This window comes from Talpa europaea, assembly GCF_964194135.1.
Source record: "Talpa europaea genome assembly, chromosome: 7".
Lineage (NCBI taxonomy): Eukaryota > Metazoa > Chordata > Mammalia > Eulipotyphla > Talpidae > Talpa > Talpa europaea.
Genome location: NC_140074.1, coordinates 26,089,899 through 26,108,861, shown reverse-complemented (window position 1 = coordinate 26,108,861; position 18,963 = coordinate 26,089,899). Strand labels below are relative to the sequence as shown.

The window sequence follows — 18,963 nt, the reverse complement described above, 5'->3', positions numbered from 1 at the left end:
TATATATATATTTTTAACTTTTAGAAATCAGAGTGCTTATAAAATGGCTGGCTCATGGCTCCGTCACCCAGCACCTCTGATGCCGCCTCCTAGCCTTCGTTGGTGAGATAACCAGGAATAGTGATTCCATGCGTAAACAACAAGAATACTAAACCAATAAAACTAGCTTATCATGCAAATATTAAGGCATCTAGAAAGTCAGTTAAAATATATTGTCATAGAGACAGAACATCTATTTCCCAGCGGACTTCATGTAACAAAGGCTACGTTGCAGGGGCTGCGATCGATCTACCATCAGTGAAATATCATCGACCCTTTTTTACGTCATTACAGTTTCAACCTTAAGGGAATTAGTGATTGTAAGTGCTGCAATTGCTGGTCTATTATCTTCTTTCTTCAGTTTCTTTCCTTTCTCCCTTTTTTGTTTTGTCCAGTCTTCCTCAGTTCCTTTTTAAAAAAAAAAATTCTTAAACTACTGTTGTATTTCATTTTCCCTCAGTTGCTCGTTTCTGCTTGAAGGAAAGGTTCTCCGATTATGTTCAAACCGTAATTTTGGACATTTGCCGGTAGGATGGGTGTCCTATTTGATACTTGGAAAGGAACCAAGCTAGCCCAGGTACCAGGACTGTTGAAAGGAGAGGGGCAGAAGGAAGGAAAGAGAAAGAGAAAAAAATACAATGTTAAAATATACAATATTAGAAATATAACTTCCATAGGCATCAAATTACTACTATAACTTTTTCCAATACTTTAATATGAGATAAACATGTCAACTTATACATATTATACATGTATAACTACATGCTCTACTTTCATGGAAATTAAAACTAGCTGTGAAACAGAAAAACCTTGCTTGAGGCTCATACTCAATTATTAAACTTTACACAATTGAAGATATTATTCCTAAAATATTTAATCTACTTCTATATAAATACAATATGATTTTTATAAGATTAAAGAAAATGAAAGCAACAAACCTACATTAGTACATGATAGTTTGCCAGTTCTATTCTGATCTTGTTTGACTTTAATTCCAAGCAATTCATTGAAAAGATGAACTTCAATATTATACCTGCCTCTCAGTTGAATACAATTAAAAGGTATAATGGAAGATTTTTTTTTTTCCTCACAATAAGAAGAAATGCACTTTTCAGGAAGGCTAGTATATAGTATATAACTTGAAATGCTGACACCAGAAGCCTGACATTGCTTGTCCCTCCACATCATTCATGCTACATCTAAGCTGCTCTGAGTCTGGGGAGTTAGTGGGGGTAAGTGGGAGGAGCACTGGAGCCTTAAGAAGACATGCTTGTTCCTCTCCAACCTGCTCCAATTTCACCTATGTTGGATTTGGGGTTATTTTATATATATATTTGAAAAACAGTTCTCTAACTGCTACTAGAACAATCTCTCACTAAACAAGTATTATAGGGAAAAAATAATATCAGATCTACATATCATAAAACACTCCCACACTATACAATTTGGGGTATACCTAATGCAACAAGTTGAATGTCAACTATGTAACAGCTGCATAGATATCGAGAACCAAGAAAACAGACAATTCCAAACCAGGTTAGTCTTGGTTTGGCATAGAGACAAATTTCAGTATTTGAAATTTAATTTCATATCCCTTTCTTTAGTTTTAAAATCATCAGGTAAGATAGATATTTATTATTATAGCTACAAACCTAGATATTCTCCTTTTTTTCATACTGGAATTACAAGGGTACAGAAAATCTTATGGGATATTAACTTCAAGGAACAATTTTGTCTCAAAATAAATAAATTAATAAAAAGCTTATATTAAAAATAATTCTATACATAACTGCTTTTACTCTGGTAATGCCTCTATGTAAAACGTGGTTTGTTGCTACATTTCTAGGTGCCTATTTCTGAATATTTCATGAGAAAAAGTTCACAGTGACCTTTTATGCTCAAGGGATTTTACGATTAGATTATGAGCTCCATGATAGCAAGGTTCATTGCTCTTTTGCTCTTCATCTCATATAGTAACTAGCACATGGTAGATGTTCACTAAATTTTTAGATAAACAAAGCAATTAAGTATTCCAAATCACAGTCGACTATGTATTTTTAAAAAGAACTGCTCATGATCACATATTTTTATGAAGTGATTTGGACCCCTGGAAAAGAATACAGGCATCTTTGATTTTATAATTAGAGATGTTTAGCATTAATAAAAATTAATGATGCAGGAACAGTCACATTCAAACTAAAAAGATTTGTTCTCATTATCTGACAAAAGTCACAATTCTAAAGAAGAGTTGTTATTGAGACTAAGAGAATGATTTTCACGTATTTCTCTCTTCCTGTATACATGGTAAACAATTATTTCTGTGCTATACACCATTTGATTGGGGAAAATGTTCCAAGATTCATCAAGAAACTTACTTTCCACTATCCTTTTACACAGCACTATTACAGTATTCATTACTTCATATCATAATCATCTGTATCTATGATTATCTTATTGAGTTCACAAAGTAAGTGACCTCATACATTTTTATAGAATTTGGAAATAGTTGATGTTAATTACTTCTATAAAAATAAAATAATTGACAAAATTTATATTCTTTATTTTCACCTGAAATAGGAAGCATATATGAATAAAGGACTATCTCAAGTTGATAATCCTTGTCAGTAAAAGACAACATCAACAACAAGCAAGTTGCATCAAAAATCAAAATGAAACCCAATTAAAGAGGCTCTAGAAAGTCATTTAGTACTTGCATACTTTAGGAATATAAAGTATATTTTAGTTATGAAAATAGATGTAACTCCTTTAATGTAGAAATCTACCTATTAGTGGTAGAAAAGGCAAGAATTCAGGGTTGATTTTGCAATCATTTTGTTATTCACTGCTTTAGAAGAGACATGTATTATTATTTTTTGGAAGCTGCTCAATAAAAATAAATTCATGTTAGTGACTAACAGGGGTCCTGCTGCACAGTATCTAACAAATTCAATTTAGATGTTTATTTGAACCTTTCAAAGCTCGCATCCTACATCATGACCATGTCAAAATTGCAATGTGCAATATATTTGTCAATACTGTTTATGAACCTTTTGGGGGAGATAAATCTCAAACTTTAACACTATGCAGACCCCATATATGAGTTTTACAAGTCTCTTACTGCCAGTTTGTAGGTTAAATTCAGAACTATAAGGTACAGACACTTTTAGAGCTTTTTGGTAGTTCCATTGAAAAAAGTCTGGTAAAACTAATTCAAAGATTATAACAAGGATGTTTAGAAAAATGTGTAACCAAACAAAATAACCTATATCATTTAATTTCAAAAAGACAAGCAATACCTCAAATTGCATATTCAGGTAGAAATGTAAGAGTGCTTTTTACATATCTAAATCTCTAAGTATAAATCAATGCCAATGAACATCAGTATGGGTAAAATAAACACACATAGTCATATTTATTTACATGTAAAACTAGTTAGATATAATGTGATTAACAGCTTTAATTCATAATGGATTGAAAATTATGTGAGTAATCTTATGTCCAATCCAATAATTTGCTCCTCTGTCTAGTAAGAGACATGAGTATAATTGAAAGACTTCAGAATATTTAAGGTCAAATTAAACTACTTCATCAGTATAGTTCCAAGAATGCATTTATTTTGTTTCATTAGTAAATTTCATTACCATTTTCCATTGCCAAATCATTATTTTTTTAAGGCAAACAGAAAATGAGTGTGACTGAAACTTGAAAGCATATTTTAGCAAATATAAGTGGGCCTTACCATTAAATAAAGAAAAGAATGTAAGTACTTTGTAAACAATCAGACACAAAAAATAAGCACAAACAATTCTGATAGTACCTTAACAACAAAGCAGAGTGACTTCTACTCTAAGGATAAAATGCAATATTTCATGATTAACAAAACACATGGGTTAAATCAAAGTTCCAAATTAATAAATGTCTGATATGCTGGATACATTCTCACACTTTTTTTGACCAAAAGTATGAAGAGGCTGCCCCAAAAGGGAAGAAGCAAACAAATAAATTGACCTGAAGCTGCATTAATGATCCTGCTTCTTTTTATGATGATCAGACTACTTCTGAAGCACTGTGACTTCCTTTAAGTATCATTTTCAAGAGCAACAGACTCTGACATTTTGGGGGTGAAGAAACTCACCAAATCATGTCATTCAAGGAAAGCTAAAGGGGAGACAGGGAAGATATTATAAGAGTTGAATTGGAAAGAAATGTAGGTTTCTTCCATACGGTTCAGACTGACAGAATTTTCACAAAAGGAGAAACTTCTAGAAGACAACCATGCTGAGGGACTACTATAAGCATGGTACCATATTTAGTGTTTTACATATGCTGCATCACTTATCAATTAATTCTCTCAATGAACTCTTGAAATTATTGTCAGCAACCTATGTCACAGGAGAGGATTTTGAGAGGTCAAGGAGGTCAAGAAACAGGCCCAAAGTTACCCACATAGACCTCAGATGTCAATCAGTTCTATCTGATTCCCGTGGTCCTTGGATTATGTTTATACTGCTATCCTGGGAAGTTAGACATTGCCCCAACATTGGAAAGAACTTTGAACTGAGTTTTCAAAAGGCAAAACATACTTGCTTCTAGAGACAGTAGCTTTCCCGCATCTCACACAGCTGGGTGATAGATAACCTAGCTGAAGTAGCAATAGACTTGTGCTTAGAATGTGTCTGGTCTGGGTGCTAGGCCATGAGATTTGAATGTATCTATCTCCTCTGAAAACAAATCTAGTTGAAGTTCTATAGAACTTAAAGGATTAAGGGGAAAGAAGACACTCTACTTCTTCCTTTAAAAAATGGATTGGATAAAATAGTCTTTGAGTCTACAAGGAGAAAATAGACTCTCATTCTTTTTTTTCTTTTTTTTTTTTTATGTCTATTCAGGTCCTCTTTTTTTTTTTAAAAAGATTTATTTATTTATACAAGCACTGGGTACAGTCAGAAGCGCGGGATGGTGAGAGAATTCACCAGAGCCAGAGCAGGGAGCAGAGCAGGCAGAAGGACTGAAGTACACTGCTGAGGGGAGCAGCGGGCGGCAGGAGAGGTCTGCGCGCCTTGTGGGACCCTCCTCTGGTGGCCGGGGAGCAGCCGGGAATTGAACCAGTGCTGCAGAGGCTGCGGGCAGCTTCGCAACCCAGCGCTCAACCGCTGCGCCACCGGGGAGGCCTGATTCTCATTCTTTTAATGAAAGAAAGAAAAAGTTGCTCTGGGCAACCAAGTCAATATTTCATGTGCTTTGGAAATTATCAATTCTAAATTGATAATTGGTTCCTTGTTAAGCAAGGAACCAAACAAAATCAGTTTACTTCAACTATTAGTTTTAGGTGATTAAAACAATCACAGCTATTTCAATAATGACAGGATTCAATTTTATTAAGCTATGTTTAAGAGGCATCTCATTTGTTGAACAGTTTATAAAATGTCAAAGTATCCAGTATATTAATATTTTTCAGGGGAATAATAATAATATTGCTCATTTAGATTTTACATACTGATTTAACCAAAGGCCTACCCTACTGACTTCAAAGACTAGGATTCTTGCAAGAAAGTATTATACGTATAAAATGCAAAGAAATGGATATATTTGTACATACCTCAACTGTATCAATAGCCATATTACTTACAGATAGCAATAAATATAAGCAATGGCCCAGAAGGAATCGAAAGTAAATAAAATAGATACCTCAATTTAAAAGAAGGAGTTTTCTCAATTCCTTTTATACTATTTTCAAATATCCCCAGAAGGAAAGTCTTTACTTCTTCAGCTAACCATTCCTAACTTTGTTGCCACACTATCAACACACAAATAGCACAATATACAATTTTTCCTATTATTAGCTAAAACCTGCTAATTGGAAAAACCCAAAATTGCAAAAGCAAGCCAACCAAGAGCAGGTTAATGAAACATTCATTAAGTCAGCACTGTGCTCTTTTGGATTGTATGTGGGCTGCTTACTTCAATGCAACAGAGAGTGCAGACTGTGTCTTGCACAAACACGCTCATTCAGGCCAGTGGGAGGACTATATGAGAGGTATTTAGGTACCCATATATTTAAGAATTATTATATGTTATTATATATTAAGGATATATTTAAGAATTACTGTATTAGAACAAAGAAAATACATTATTTGCTAGCATTTATGTAATGTGTATTATTTGCCAGGTACTATTCTATCAGCTTGACCTACTTCAAAGCTTTTATTCTTCATAAGAAACCTCTGATAAAAGTACCATTAGTATTTTTATTTTATAGATGAGAAAACTGAAAGTTAAGTGTCTTGCCCAACTCATAGTGCTATTGTTGTAGAAGCCAGCATTTGAAGTCTCGAGTGTGGTTCTTGGATCTGTGTTCTTACCCACGACCCTTCACCTCACCTCCCTCTTTGGAAAGACACTTTACTTTTATCATTAGACATGAATGTATATTATCCCTGAATTACATAAGAGATTATATGAGTTGAGGTTCATATTACTTAGTTATACCGTAATTCCCACAGAAATGAAACTCTTGAGTTCAAACTTCAACATAAATAACTGCATTTTATTTATCCAATTTCAGATACTTTTCAGCTAAATGCAGTATTTGCCTTTGTGTGTGCGTCTGTGTATACACATACAGATGTGGCTGTATGTCAATAATTTGCTGGTTGGGTTCCACTTCAGAAGAGGCTAGACTTGGAAGAGAAACATACCAAGTCCCTTGCACAGGTCTTGAGTTTCTTCGATTTATTCCCCCCATCTTGAAAGATCATTATTGCCATCTGAACGATCCTATTTGCATGCAAGATGATTTCTAATGATTATTACTATTTGTAATAATCTGTATCAGAAAGCTCCCTGGCCAGCTCTTACCTGAACTGCAAAAGTACTCTTGTGGGCTCTCTGGGAAACACCAAATATCATAAACTGCAGGTGGCTCATGGAATTATTCTAACTGCAAGCAATAGCACTTCACAGTAATGAAAAAGAAACATATTTGTTTCTTAACTAAGTAGGTAAATAGCTTCTTTATTGCTACTCCTTGGGGACCAACAGTTTTGAAAATAACATATCAAAACGGTAGGCCATCAAACCTCATTACTTTATATTCAATTGTTTCAGATGTGTTTTATTATTGGGGCAGGCTGGATTGAACATTAACTTTTACCATGTGCCAGTGCCAGCATCTTCTAAGCAAAATAATGGCACATGCTGGTGAAATATTTTATAGAATAAAGGGCAGAGGGCAAGAAGGGTCCTGGTACATAGGATTAAGTGCAGCTCAATATTAAAAGTGCTTACCAAAAAAAGTACTTATAATGAATGCACTCTTAGTAAAAGACTTCCAAAATTCTAGAAGACCTTTCAATAAGACAATCTATCTGCTGAAAAGTAATAAAAACCTCATTTCCTTACAATGTTTACTTTAGACATAAGGGGGAAAAATCTTCCCCTAAATAGGTCAAATTAAATAGATTTTTTTAAAAGTCTGTATCATCTTTTTTTAGAACTGAAAATGAAAGATAGAGAATTATTATGAAAATGACTAATTGTAAATAAATTACAGTACACACATATACATATGTAACAACTTATATAGCTGTGGGAGGTTTTAGCCAATTAAAAAAATATAAAATTATCAGGCACAAAGTAGTTATTTGATCTCCTCCCACAGACTGTATCACTGCAGAGAGCCCTGCAAGTTGATTTCCATCCTCTTTCTCTAGTCTATTCCTCTCTATCCCTGGGCTCCTTTTCAAGGCTATTGTTACAAGTGCTACTGCTCCCCTTATTAGCATATGTGCCTCTTCGAAGGCAGACAAAATTCTCTACAAAAATCATGCCTCCAAAAAGTCCCTTTCACTAGAGAAAATCACCAAGGCATACTATATTAAATAGAATTGTAAGTTTTATACAAAAATAAAAGAGATTCTGTCCCAAGTGATTTCACTTAAGAGGAAAAAATCAGTGTTGTTTGCACAGTTTCGTCTCTAAATGACAATTTATTTGTATCAGAATCGGAAGCATAAAATTATGAAAGATTAAGGTTCTTAAGCTATGCCGGCCACTCTGTTCACACGGCAAAAAAAAAAAAAAAAATCTTTCTTCATATAAAACAAGAATTAACAAAGGAGAGTATAATAATTGTAACTTTCACAAATATCCGACTATTCACAATTTGTGTTCTTCAATTTCTTGAACTTTAATTGGCTTTTTATCTTTTTCCTTCCCTAGTTTGCTGTGATGTTCATTATTATATTTACTCATTTATTTGATTTGTTGCTTAAGTAAATATGATGAAAAGTTCACTGGATACCTACTAAAAGCAAACCTGAAAACAATAAAGGGTGGGTTGACTGCTGGAGGCGCTGATTTCTTATGGGCTCAATACATATGCGAGTATGTAAATGTGTATCTTTACATAAGCGAGGTGTTTAATATACTTCTTTCATTGCAAAGGGTTAATCAGCAAGGTTTACATTAGGGAATTTTCTGAATCAAGCTCCTCCCTCTCCCTTCCTGCTGCCAAAAATCATCTGACAGGAAACGTAAGATTAAGTTTGTCCTACCTAAGTGAACAAAGAATGCTCTGAACAGGCCACCGGTTTACTGCAGAGCGGGAACTTTTCTAATCCTGTTGGAATCTGCAGTGCTGCTCAGAAAATATCACGGAAAAAGTTGTTTTCTTTCCTCCAACATCTTGTCTCTGGATCATCTCATTTTGGCTGCACTGAAAATCCTGCTGCTTCTCCTATAAAGGTTAACTTAAAGCTCCAAACATAATCATGTGGAAAATGGACATTATTGATTCCTATGGTCCATTGTTCCCCCATCCTAAGTCCCTGAAGTTCAAGTTCAATCTGGAATTACATCATGTCTGGTTTCTCCTGGTTACCAGACGGCTTGAGACGTGACCACAGCTACAGAAAAAACAAACAGCCTTCTTCACGCTTCGGCTCCCCTATCGATTCAAACGTAAACTTTTTTTCTTTCTCTCAAGTATGCTTCAAGTATGGAGCATGGTTAATTTAGAGATTAAGTTCCAAATTAGATTATCTAATGGCATCTTAATGGATTGCTGACCCATTTCCTGTGGGATGGCAGCATGCAAGTCTGGCTGGAATACAATTAATTTCTTAGGAAGTGTTCTGAAGAGTTTCCTAGATAAAAAGGAAACGCTGTGTTGTGCAAATCTTTCTTTATAAATGGAGAAAGTTAGGCAAAACTACAACAAATCCCAATGTATTTTTCAACAGCCAGATTACAGATACTGTGTGTGTGAAAACCATATTGAGGTCATATTAAAGAATGGTAACATGTTTAGTTTTGATTTCCTAGCAGGTGCAAATAATTTTGGTGAGGCAGGAGTAATTCTTCTGAATAAAATATTCACATACAAGGAGCAACACGAGTAAGCAGACCTGTTACCAAACAATGGTCATATGTAATTTTGGCATTTGCAATTATCCTTCTAGAATTTAAGATTTTTCAATTCATCTACCTTATCAGCATTTCTATCATAGTCCCAGAGTGGTGCTAGTGGCCCAGAATGTTGTGTAAAAGTTGAGCATTTTGAACACACTTTAGAGCTGACAACTGAAAAGGAAATTCAGCACTCTGAGAATAAAGCTCCCCCCAGGAACTCCAGGAACAACCCAGCTGTTGTACTGTAGTTATGTGTCAAGATAACAAACTGAGAGCAGGAAATGCTAACCTAGTGGATTCATAGGGATGGTCTAAGTGTAATGTTGAAAGTTAACTCTTAACACTACCTAACAATAAGACACATAATTTCCCATATTTATCATGCATGTGCCATAAGTATACACGTGTATGTGTTTCTGAAGACACACATATGACACACATACGCATATATTTACAAGCAAACATGATTTGCACCCCATAGAGTAAAGATTATTTTAAAGGATTCATTCTTTAATAGATTGGGTAGGCATATCTTACAAAAAAAATTTTTTTACAGGCAAAGCAACAAATATCGTGAATGACAGAGGACAGTGTTAGGGTTAGATGTATGAAATGAATGCTATTACTCCTTCTTTGCCCTTCCTCTCCTGACCCACCCGATCCAAATAATCTTTACTGGCTGCTAAATTTCTCCTGGGAAATCAAGCAACTCTCTAGAACTGCAGTAATAAACGACAATTTCTTACAAAAACATGTGTAAAGGAACTACAGAATGAAGTATTCAACTCATAGAAAGGAACTGCTAACACATGTATATGGAAAATAGCTGATAAAAGTCTCTTTGGTGCCACTCAATTATGGCATCAGCAGAAACACAAAAATCCTTCCAATTATTTCACTAAAATCTTCATTTATTCATTATTTCAGAGGCTGAGCAAATGGTTTGTGTAAACATATCCTTCGGTAACACGCGCGTGTTTATTTTAGCCATCTGAAGGCTTCTTCTATGTTTATATAAGCCATCAGACACATACAGCCACTCACTTGTGGCTTTGCCTTTTCTTGAAAGGGGTGAAGGGGGAGAGGAAGGAATGAAACAATAAATCCAGTTTCTCTTTTGCATAAAGCAACCCCTCCAATGTTTTAAAATAACATGTTTATATTATTCTTGGATTGTCCTTCGGCTTTCTTTTTCATTCAATTATATTGCTCTTTCATATTTGATAGTACAAGTTATGTTCCGGCTAGTGCTTCAAGAAAGAAATCCAGTTAGGGAGTGAACTGCGGTATTTGTTTATACCCACATGACTCACATGAGCAACAATGTCATTTGTCCACAGAGGAGGAGCAGCACAGACACAACAGTCCTGGGTATAGGCAGCAAAGGAACAGCATGAACAACGCACACCTATTACCCTCCTCAGAGCTGAGCCCCTCCTGCCTCAAACCCAAGTGAGCCCTTCAGCAATAGAGTTCACTCTGAGTTAACTGCAGTACCTGGCCTTTGGGTTAGAGGTAAAATTTCAAGGTGCAAGTAACTCAACTCCTCCCTGTCCCCATGCTCCTGCCACCCTCCCACCCCACCCCCCACACAAATGGCTAACAAATTTCTAAGGTCAAAACAACAAAACACCTTCAGGGTCCCAACCTAATGAGTCTGTGAAAACTTTCCAAAAGAGTAAGCTTTGGTTCCTAAGGGAATGTTTACATATTGGGGGTGGGGAGAGGAAATCTAGTTTTGATTACACTTGCACAGCTTCCATGGCACTGCCATTTTCAGTCCCTAAAAAGGAGCTACAATTGACATGGAAACACCTCTACAGAAGGGCTGGTATAAAGCAGAAAAGGGGGCAGCCAGGGATAAGTGAGTGTAGGAGGAAAGTAATGGCCACAATTAATAATCCAAACAAAATGGAACAAATTGAAACCAAAATATCCTCTGCTTTGTGTGTTTCTACAAGGTCTCTAGGGATTGCTTTTTGTTAAAGACAAAAAACAACCACCACACAAAAAATAACCTGATATCTTCTGTATTCTGTTAAATAAAGGCAAATTATTTAATTTACTGGCTGAATAGTTCTACATTTCTCATACATTAGCAATTTATTCAGATCATTTTGAAGTTGTAGTAGTGCGCTGAAGATTTGAAGTGGCTAGTATCTGCTTTAAAAGTAGCAGTATTACAGACATTTATGATTTCGTTTTCTGATATCCTTTCTAGAAAGAACAAGCAAATAATTAAGTTTCAAAAGTAACCACAGGGCACAAACTGTAAACCATGAATAAATTATGAATATGTTGTGCCACAGACATGCCTATTTGCATTATTAAGGATGATTCTATGTGGACTTTTGGAAAATGTAACAAGTCTAATTGCTTACTTAATAATATTTATTCTGAACTATATGATACTTAAAGAACTGTGAGCATCATATAAGAGATTCAATAAGTACCTGTGGAATGTATGCACATGACACCACCATTATCAACTGTACCTTCTGAATCTTCATAAAAAAGAAGGAAACAAACCCAAAGCTACCTTGTAAAAGCTGTTGGGAGCATTAAGGCCATTCTACATATCATCACCTACTTATCAAAAATTTTCACTCTTTTTTAAAAGGAAAAGAAACCTTAAAATGAATATGAATGTTTTCTGACTTGTTATGATATGAAACTCATTATCACACCAATTTTTCACTAGGAAGGGGATTTGTAACATAAGCAGCGCTCTCTCCTAAAAACTGAATTTTCTCATCATGATTAATTTACTACAGTCAAGCATTCTATTGTGATTTATTATTCACTCACCTTTTCCCTTTTTTGGAATATCAATTTTTGATTAAAAATTTTATAGGAATAAGTGCATTTGTATTTTAAATCTCCAACAATTTATATCCTTATTTGGCTATCATGTACTTTACAGGTGCTAGCCTAGTTTAGAGAAGTAAATGTATATCAGTAATCCAGCCATTTGGAATTCTCACAGTTTTAGCCAAATTTAAATACAAAATTATTTGTAATTCTTGTGAATGCAATAAGATTTGTATGTAAACATGAACCAATTTGCTAACTGACAGAGCATGGAATATAAGTAAGTTATCTAATAAGAATTAAATCCCAACATGGTAAATGAATCCAATTAAATTAATATATATATTAATTAAATTATTTAAATAAGATATTTCATTAAGTTTAATTAATACTTAGTAATTAAGACTATTTAAGTAAGCTGCTTTCATTGGGTTTACTTCTTTTATATATATACATTTTTTTCAACCCCAAATGGAGGAGCAATGTATGCATCTCGGGAAAAAACATCAAAATATGTAGAAAACAATAAATTTTAAAGTAGATGTTGTATCCATCATTAAAAAGAAGAAAAATCATATTGTATTCATTTTAAGTAGTGTATTAATAAAAAGGCACCATTGGGGAAAAAAGTCAATTTGACAGTTCAAATACCAACTGCTTTTATTAGTTTTTACCCAAGTAAACATGGATATTATTAATCTCTCTACTCTTTAGCAGTCTCTATCAAGCAACATGGAGATGGGGGTGCCCACTTACAAGGTCTATCTGAGTATGCACTTTTCTCTTAGGTACTTTGAGAAAAGAGAGGTTTACAATCAAGCAGGGTTAGGATATTGTTGGCTTTAATTTTGGTGAAGTCTTTATGGATTAACTCTTTCTTTCTGTGAATTTTCTGTTATTATATAAGCCCAAACCATGACTTTTAATTATTTGTCAATTTGACACAACCTGTTATTTATTAAAATAATACATAAGAAGCTGACTTAGCACTTCTTTCTAAAACCAACAAGAGACAGTAATCAGAACTAGTTTTGAAAATGAAGTTTTAGAATAATGTTCTTAGCCAAACAAAGAAACTTCAGTCATCAATGATTAATATCAATGTATAATCAGAAATTAAAACTTCATTTAAATTATTTCTCTAGCTATTGGTTTCAACCATCTTTTGACTCTAAAATTTGAGTGCTAATAACAGTTAAATGGAGAAAGTCAGAAGAAAAATTTCAAATTCTTCCAGCTTCCCACATCTGACAGGAATAAATGAACAGTAATGACTTAAAGTTAACAGTAGAGGAAAGAACTGAAATGAGAAGTTATAAAGTAAAAACCCAATACTTCATTCTCAGATAGCTAAAAATATCTTCTCTAAAACTGTGATTTCATTTCCTTAGGTCCTAAAATCTGTCAAATCCCCAACCCTCCCCACCCCCACCCTGCAAATATTATAAATTGCTTAAAACATTTGACAGCACTTACAAATTCCAATGACAATTAGCATATGCTATAGTCGATAATTAATTTGAAGTTCATTTACATAAGAAATAAAAGGAAGAGGGTAGAGAAAGAGGGATGGTATAGCCAAAACAACTATATTTTTAACATATATTTTCTGTAAAGCTAGTTTAAAACAAACACTATAGCTCATGTAATTTTTAGGTGTAAGTGTAGGGTTGGAAATAATTAAAATGTTACCTTTGCCAAGTAATTCCCAATGTATCCTCACTGGTACTGGGGTATAAATGCCTGCCGTTTTGATTCATGGTCCAGTCACAAATCCTCAGCTGTCAATTGAAACCTAGCAGTCAGATATGGATCGAGCAGTACTACAGATTTTAGTATTTAAATGAACACATGCAAACTAGTACTGTACATGGCATTAACCTTACTTTCCCAAGAGGCAAATTAAAGAAAAGAAAAAAAAAAAAAAAGCAAAAGAGAAAACCTTACTCTGATAAGCAAAATTCCTAGATTCTTTTTAGAAAAAGCTATTGCAATATGCTTCTCTATGAATTAAAGCATATGAGAGAAACAAATGCTTAGAACATAACAATTAGCCATTATTAGAGTACAAATTGAGCTGAAATAAAAGCAAACGTTAATGTTCAATAGATATATTTTAGAAAGAAAATAAAAAGGCTTTTTTTTAATGCAACATACCAGATCATCTGCACTGAATAAAATAATCAATAACTTTAAGCATGCAGTTTGCAAAACAGAGAAGACATGCAGTTTAGAGGAGAAAGGCCCCACCTTATAAACATTCTCCCTAACTTATTTATGTTTAGAAGCATCAAGGTATTCAGTTTTAGATGTTTACTAATTTTGTTTGATTCAAAGTGGCACTGTTTAGAAAGAGTTGATATGAATTTCTACTTTTATTTTAAACTCAGTAATGGCATTAAAATACTTTACCACATATGAACAGAGTGAGGAATGCACGGAACACAAGCTGAAACAAATTCTTCCCAGATCTCCGAATCATCAGCTCTGCCCTTCAGAGATTGTTCAAGTAACCCTATCCAGCACTGTTTGGTTAACAGCTGCCCTACAGTGCTAGCAGATTTATTGAAAAGATATATTGCTTATTTTTATGCTTAAGAAAGTAAACTTAATCTAGCTTTGGGGGGAAACACTAAAAAATCATGATTTTTAATCTTTAGATAGCCATGCTTTAAATTAACTGAATCTCACATTGAAATGATGACTTACAGCAGAGAACTGAACCTTCTTCGCTGAATTTCAATGAGAATTTCCAGAAGGTGATGATTGGTGCCAAAATGCCTTTAAACTTACGCTAAATTATTTTAATCATTTTTGATAATTTTGTCTTAAAATAGCTATTGAGAATGTTTACTTTTCCTTTTAGACCCTTGAGTTTCTACACACTCACTCTAAGTAATAGTGATTCTGGAGTCTTAGAAAAAGTTTTTCCTCATTTTCATATAGATATATGAACCTCTAAAAAGACACCTAAGATTTCCACAACACTTAGTATAATTATATTGACATTGCAAATAAAAGTAATCCTATAATTTAAAGAACTGGAAAAAAAGTAGGAAGGAGAGAGGAAGGGAGAGAGGGAGGGAGGGAGAACTCAGCCAGGCTGATAGATATGTAGATTCTGCTCAGCATATATGTCATAAAGAAGCCATAAATCCATAATTAAGTTAAATCAGAACAAAATTTTTCTTAAATTACCATAATACTTGCATAAAGAAGAGAAGATATACTTCATTAGTTTTAAGTCAACAGATAAACTTTATGGCAAGATTTTTTAAAAAGTTCTCAAAATGGATAATCTAATTGGAAATGCAAATGTGACTGGGGCAAAAATTTTGTTGTTGTTTTAACAGTAAGTAGTTGTCTATTTCAAAATGCACTCCTAAAAGCAGTACTATGAAAACAATCTAAAAATAATTCAAGAAACTTGACTTTGTATAAAGATTACCTTAGGAATCATTTTTTGATTCTATCCTAGTCAACAAAAATCCTAGTTTTGAATCAATTAAATTTTATTAAGAAGGGAAGGATCTACTTCATCAAAACTCATGTTCATTCTGCTAATTATTAAGGTCTGGTTGGTTTCTGTGAGGCTCTGAGGTTAGACTGGAGAAGATTTCAGTAAGAAAAAAATACTTTCACAATGGCAGGTGAACTTAAATATCACTCACTGGTAGGCTGTTTGTCCTAGTGACAGTACAAGAATACGGCATCTCCTTAGAAGAACATATATATAAATTGGTTCTTTTTGTTGTTGATGATGTTATTTTTTTGTTATTTGTTTACCAGTCCCCCAAAATGTCAAAAGGGTTCTTTGGCCACATGTTAAATGCTTAAAATCTACTTATTTTTGAACATTTCCTTCCTAAGAGTAGATTCAAAAGAGTTAAAACTAACTGCATCTATTTATTCATTTTCATCCATAATTAAGGAACATGCTATAGGTATATTTTCCCCAAATAAAACAAAATGCTTAAATCTATACAAAATGTTTATTGACTTTATTTAATAATACCTTAAATACCAAAGACTGGGAATGTATTAATTAGTATTGTACTATTTTTATTTCACTTACTGAAAATTTAAAAACAAATATTAAAATAAAATATATCTATTTTTTTAGATTGTGGACAAGCATTACAAATATTTTCAAAAGTTTCATAGGAGACATATTTATATGTGCTTATATGTTATAAATTGGCTAAGAATCCCTCTTCAGTTTTTTATTATTATTTATTAATTAACTTTCCTCTGCATAAAGCATTTTTAAATTAATAAATTTCCTTTTAAAGTGAATTTTAAAGGTGATACTGTGGATAGTTGGAACAATGAAATAATTAAAATAGAAATCATCTAGTCAGTGAAAACTTTCACCCCACAAATTCCCAATAAAACCATTTTATTTATTTCCAATAAAAACAAATTCCCATTTTTTTCCCTAATAAATTCCCAATATCCAGTAAATCAACTGACCAACATAGTCCTGACTCAACAAATTTTGAAGAAATACCAGGTGATAAAAAGTTAATACTAGGTATACTTAAGCTTCTTTGGGGGGCATGTTAAATCTCGTTGGCATTAGTATATCTCATTATTCCTAACAAAAGTAAATTTTACATTAAGCTTTATATTAGTACAAAATAATAGATGATAATCTTATTTGAAGTAGGGTAGGTTCCTACATTTCTGTCCTGTGAGAGAGTCAGTGTAATATAATTCAACTGTCAATTCTTTTTTTAAAATTAAATATTAAAATATTAAGTGTTCATAAGTATATCTATTTCATGCACATACTTTTTTTTACAAATCTTTAATAACACATGAGTTTTCCAAATATTTTCCTTGAAAAGAGAGGAAATTACTATTTTCTCCATAGTAACCAAACAAAATACTAGGTACAGGTTAGTTCAGAACTACAGTCTGTTAAAATTGTGGATTTGTATGTTGAAGTGGGTAGAAATTCTTATTTTTGTAACAGTAAAGACTTTTCACAAACCTGATCACATGCATATCCTTACAGAAATGTACACTCATAAATAATTTTAACTCTTTGCATGTACCTACCAATATGAAATGAGATTGTCTGGAAAATGAAGGAAATTTTATAGTAGAATCATTATGCCCAGAATCTCAAAATCAAATAAAAGATGAAGAAAGATTTTCTTGCATAATAGCTATAAGTAAAGGGATATGGTTGAAATAGTCCAAATTACTATGAAATAAGTGAAGGTAAAGTTTTAATGAAGGTTCTCAGAATGGAATTCCATAAAGTCTTTGGAATGAGAGCTTCACTCTAGGTCAACTAGAATGAAATAGCTTCAGCAAAGCAAGGTTGGAGATCATCTATCAATAGTTGCCTTCAAAACTTCTCCTAAGGGGAAACACCTAAGATTGGGATCTTTATCTTTCCCTACACTGCACTCAAATATTCATGCAGATAGCCACACAGAATCAATATTGCCTGTGATTCCAGAATCAGAGTTTGTTTATTCCAATGAGGGCCCTCCATTGTTATTAACAGGGGGTTTTGTTGACTGCTTAGCGATTTGCTTTTGGAACAAAAGAAAAGAAGGTAAGCAAAATGTTCTACATTGTTGGACTCAGCAGACAGCCCAAAGCACTAAGGGTCCTCATGATGACAACAGCATTCAGTTGAACCAAAAACAATTAAACTGTAAACAGAATAATCAACACAGGCAAATTTCACCTTTTCACATTTTTTTTTAAGTTTGCAGTGACTCTCCAGGGATATCTTAAAAGGTATGTTTTATGTTCTTTTAGGTTTCTTCATTTCTCCAGATGGCCTCAAGGAAGCAGATTTTTTGGAGCAAAGGTGCTATTTGGGATTGGGGAGTGCTTAAAAAGATTAACACTCCAATATTTATACTTTCCTCTTAACTCTTAGATTAGTAGAATTTTATTTTATTACTATTATTAATTGCCTGTCAAGAAGCAAATAATATAGCTTCTGAATGAACAGGATATAGATTTGCTGGACAAGCAAAATGTTCACAAAAACTGTGTTTTATGTGGGACATGTACCATATAAATATATTAAAGATAGTCAAGATCACCCTGGTACCTTAAAGTTACTTCTAATATCAATTTCTGAAACCCATGCTTCATGGTATTTAATTGAATTAGACAGCAGAATTAAGTTAAATGGGTATGTACTGTCTGGGAACTAAGTAAACATGACTGACCATAAATCATAAGCATTAGAAAATGAGAGTTCTTTTTTATTTTTTTTTAACAGTGGCTACTTAAACTACAAAATTTAAAGTTTCAAGGGAACTTGGAGGTCCTATAGTTCAACCTCTTCACTTTTCTAAGGTAAGGATACAGGACAGGAAGACTACAGAGTTGTCCAAGGTCAGACACCCCTAATTGCATCAACACTAAAACCAAACCTCCTGACTCCTGACGGCTGGTTATTACACATGACACCAGTCTGTCAATTGTTTTTTTCCTACCCTACCCTTCTTGTGCAGTCCGAGCATATTAAGTCTAAAGTGTCCATAAATATAACCTTCAGAATTTCCTCTGCTTCCCTAATTCAACTTAGATCTTTTAAAGTTCCTATTTTCAGAAAAGAAGATATTTTTACCATGTGATTTTGTTGACTGAAATTTAATGTTACAGTAAACATCATTTTATTTTTACATTAATTCAAACAGTTTATCTGGATATTAGCTTTTGATA

General features: G+C 33.5%; 1 protein-coding gene across 7 annotated transcripts in view; it reads right to left on the bottom strand.

Annotated features, from left to right (window-relative positions):
• Positions 1-318: 318 nt before the first annotated feature.
• Positions 319-18,963, bottom strand: part of NFIB (nuclear factor I B) — a gene marked incomplete at its 5' end in the record, with an annotated part of 427,407 nt that continues 408,762 nt past the window's right edge. For all 7 annotated transcript variants that reach the window (XM_084237474.1, XM_084237475.1, XM_084237478.1 and 4 more), the window contains 2 exons: positions 319-625; positions 13,954-14,042. In XM_084237474.1, coding sequence (XP_084093600.1) covers positions 496-625; positions 13,954-14,042 — 219 coding nt within the window. In that variant the 3' untranslated portion in view covers positions 319-495. The remainder of the gene's footprint in view (positions 626-13,953; positions 14,043-18,963) is intronic.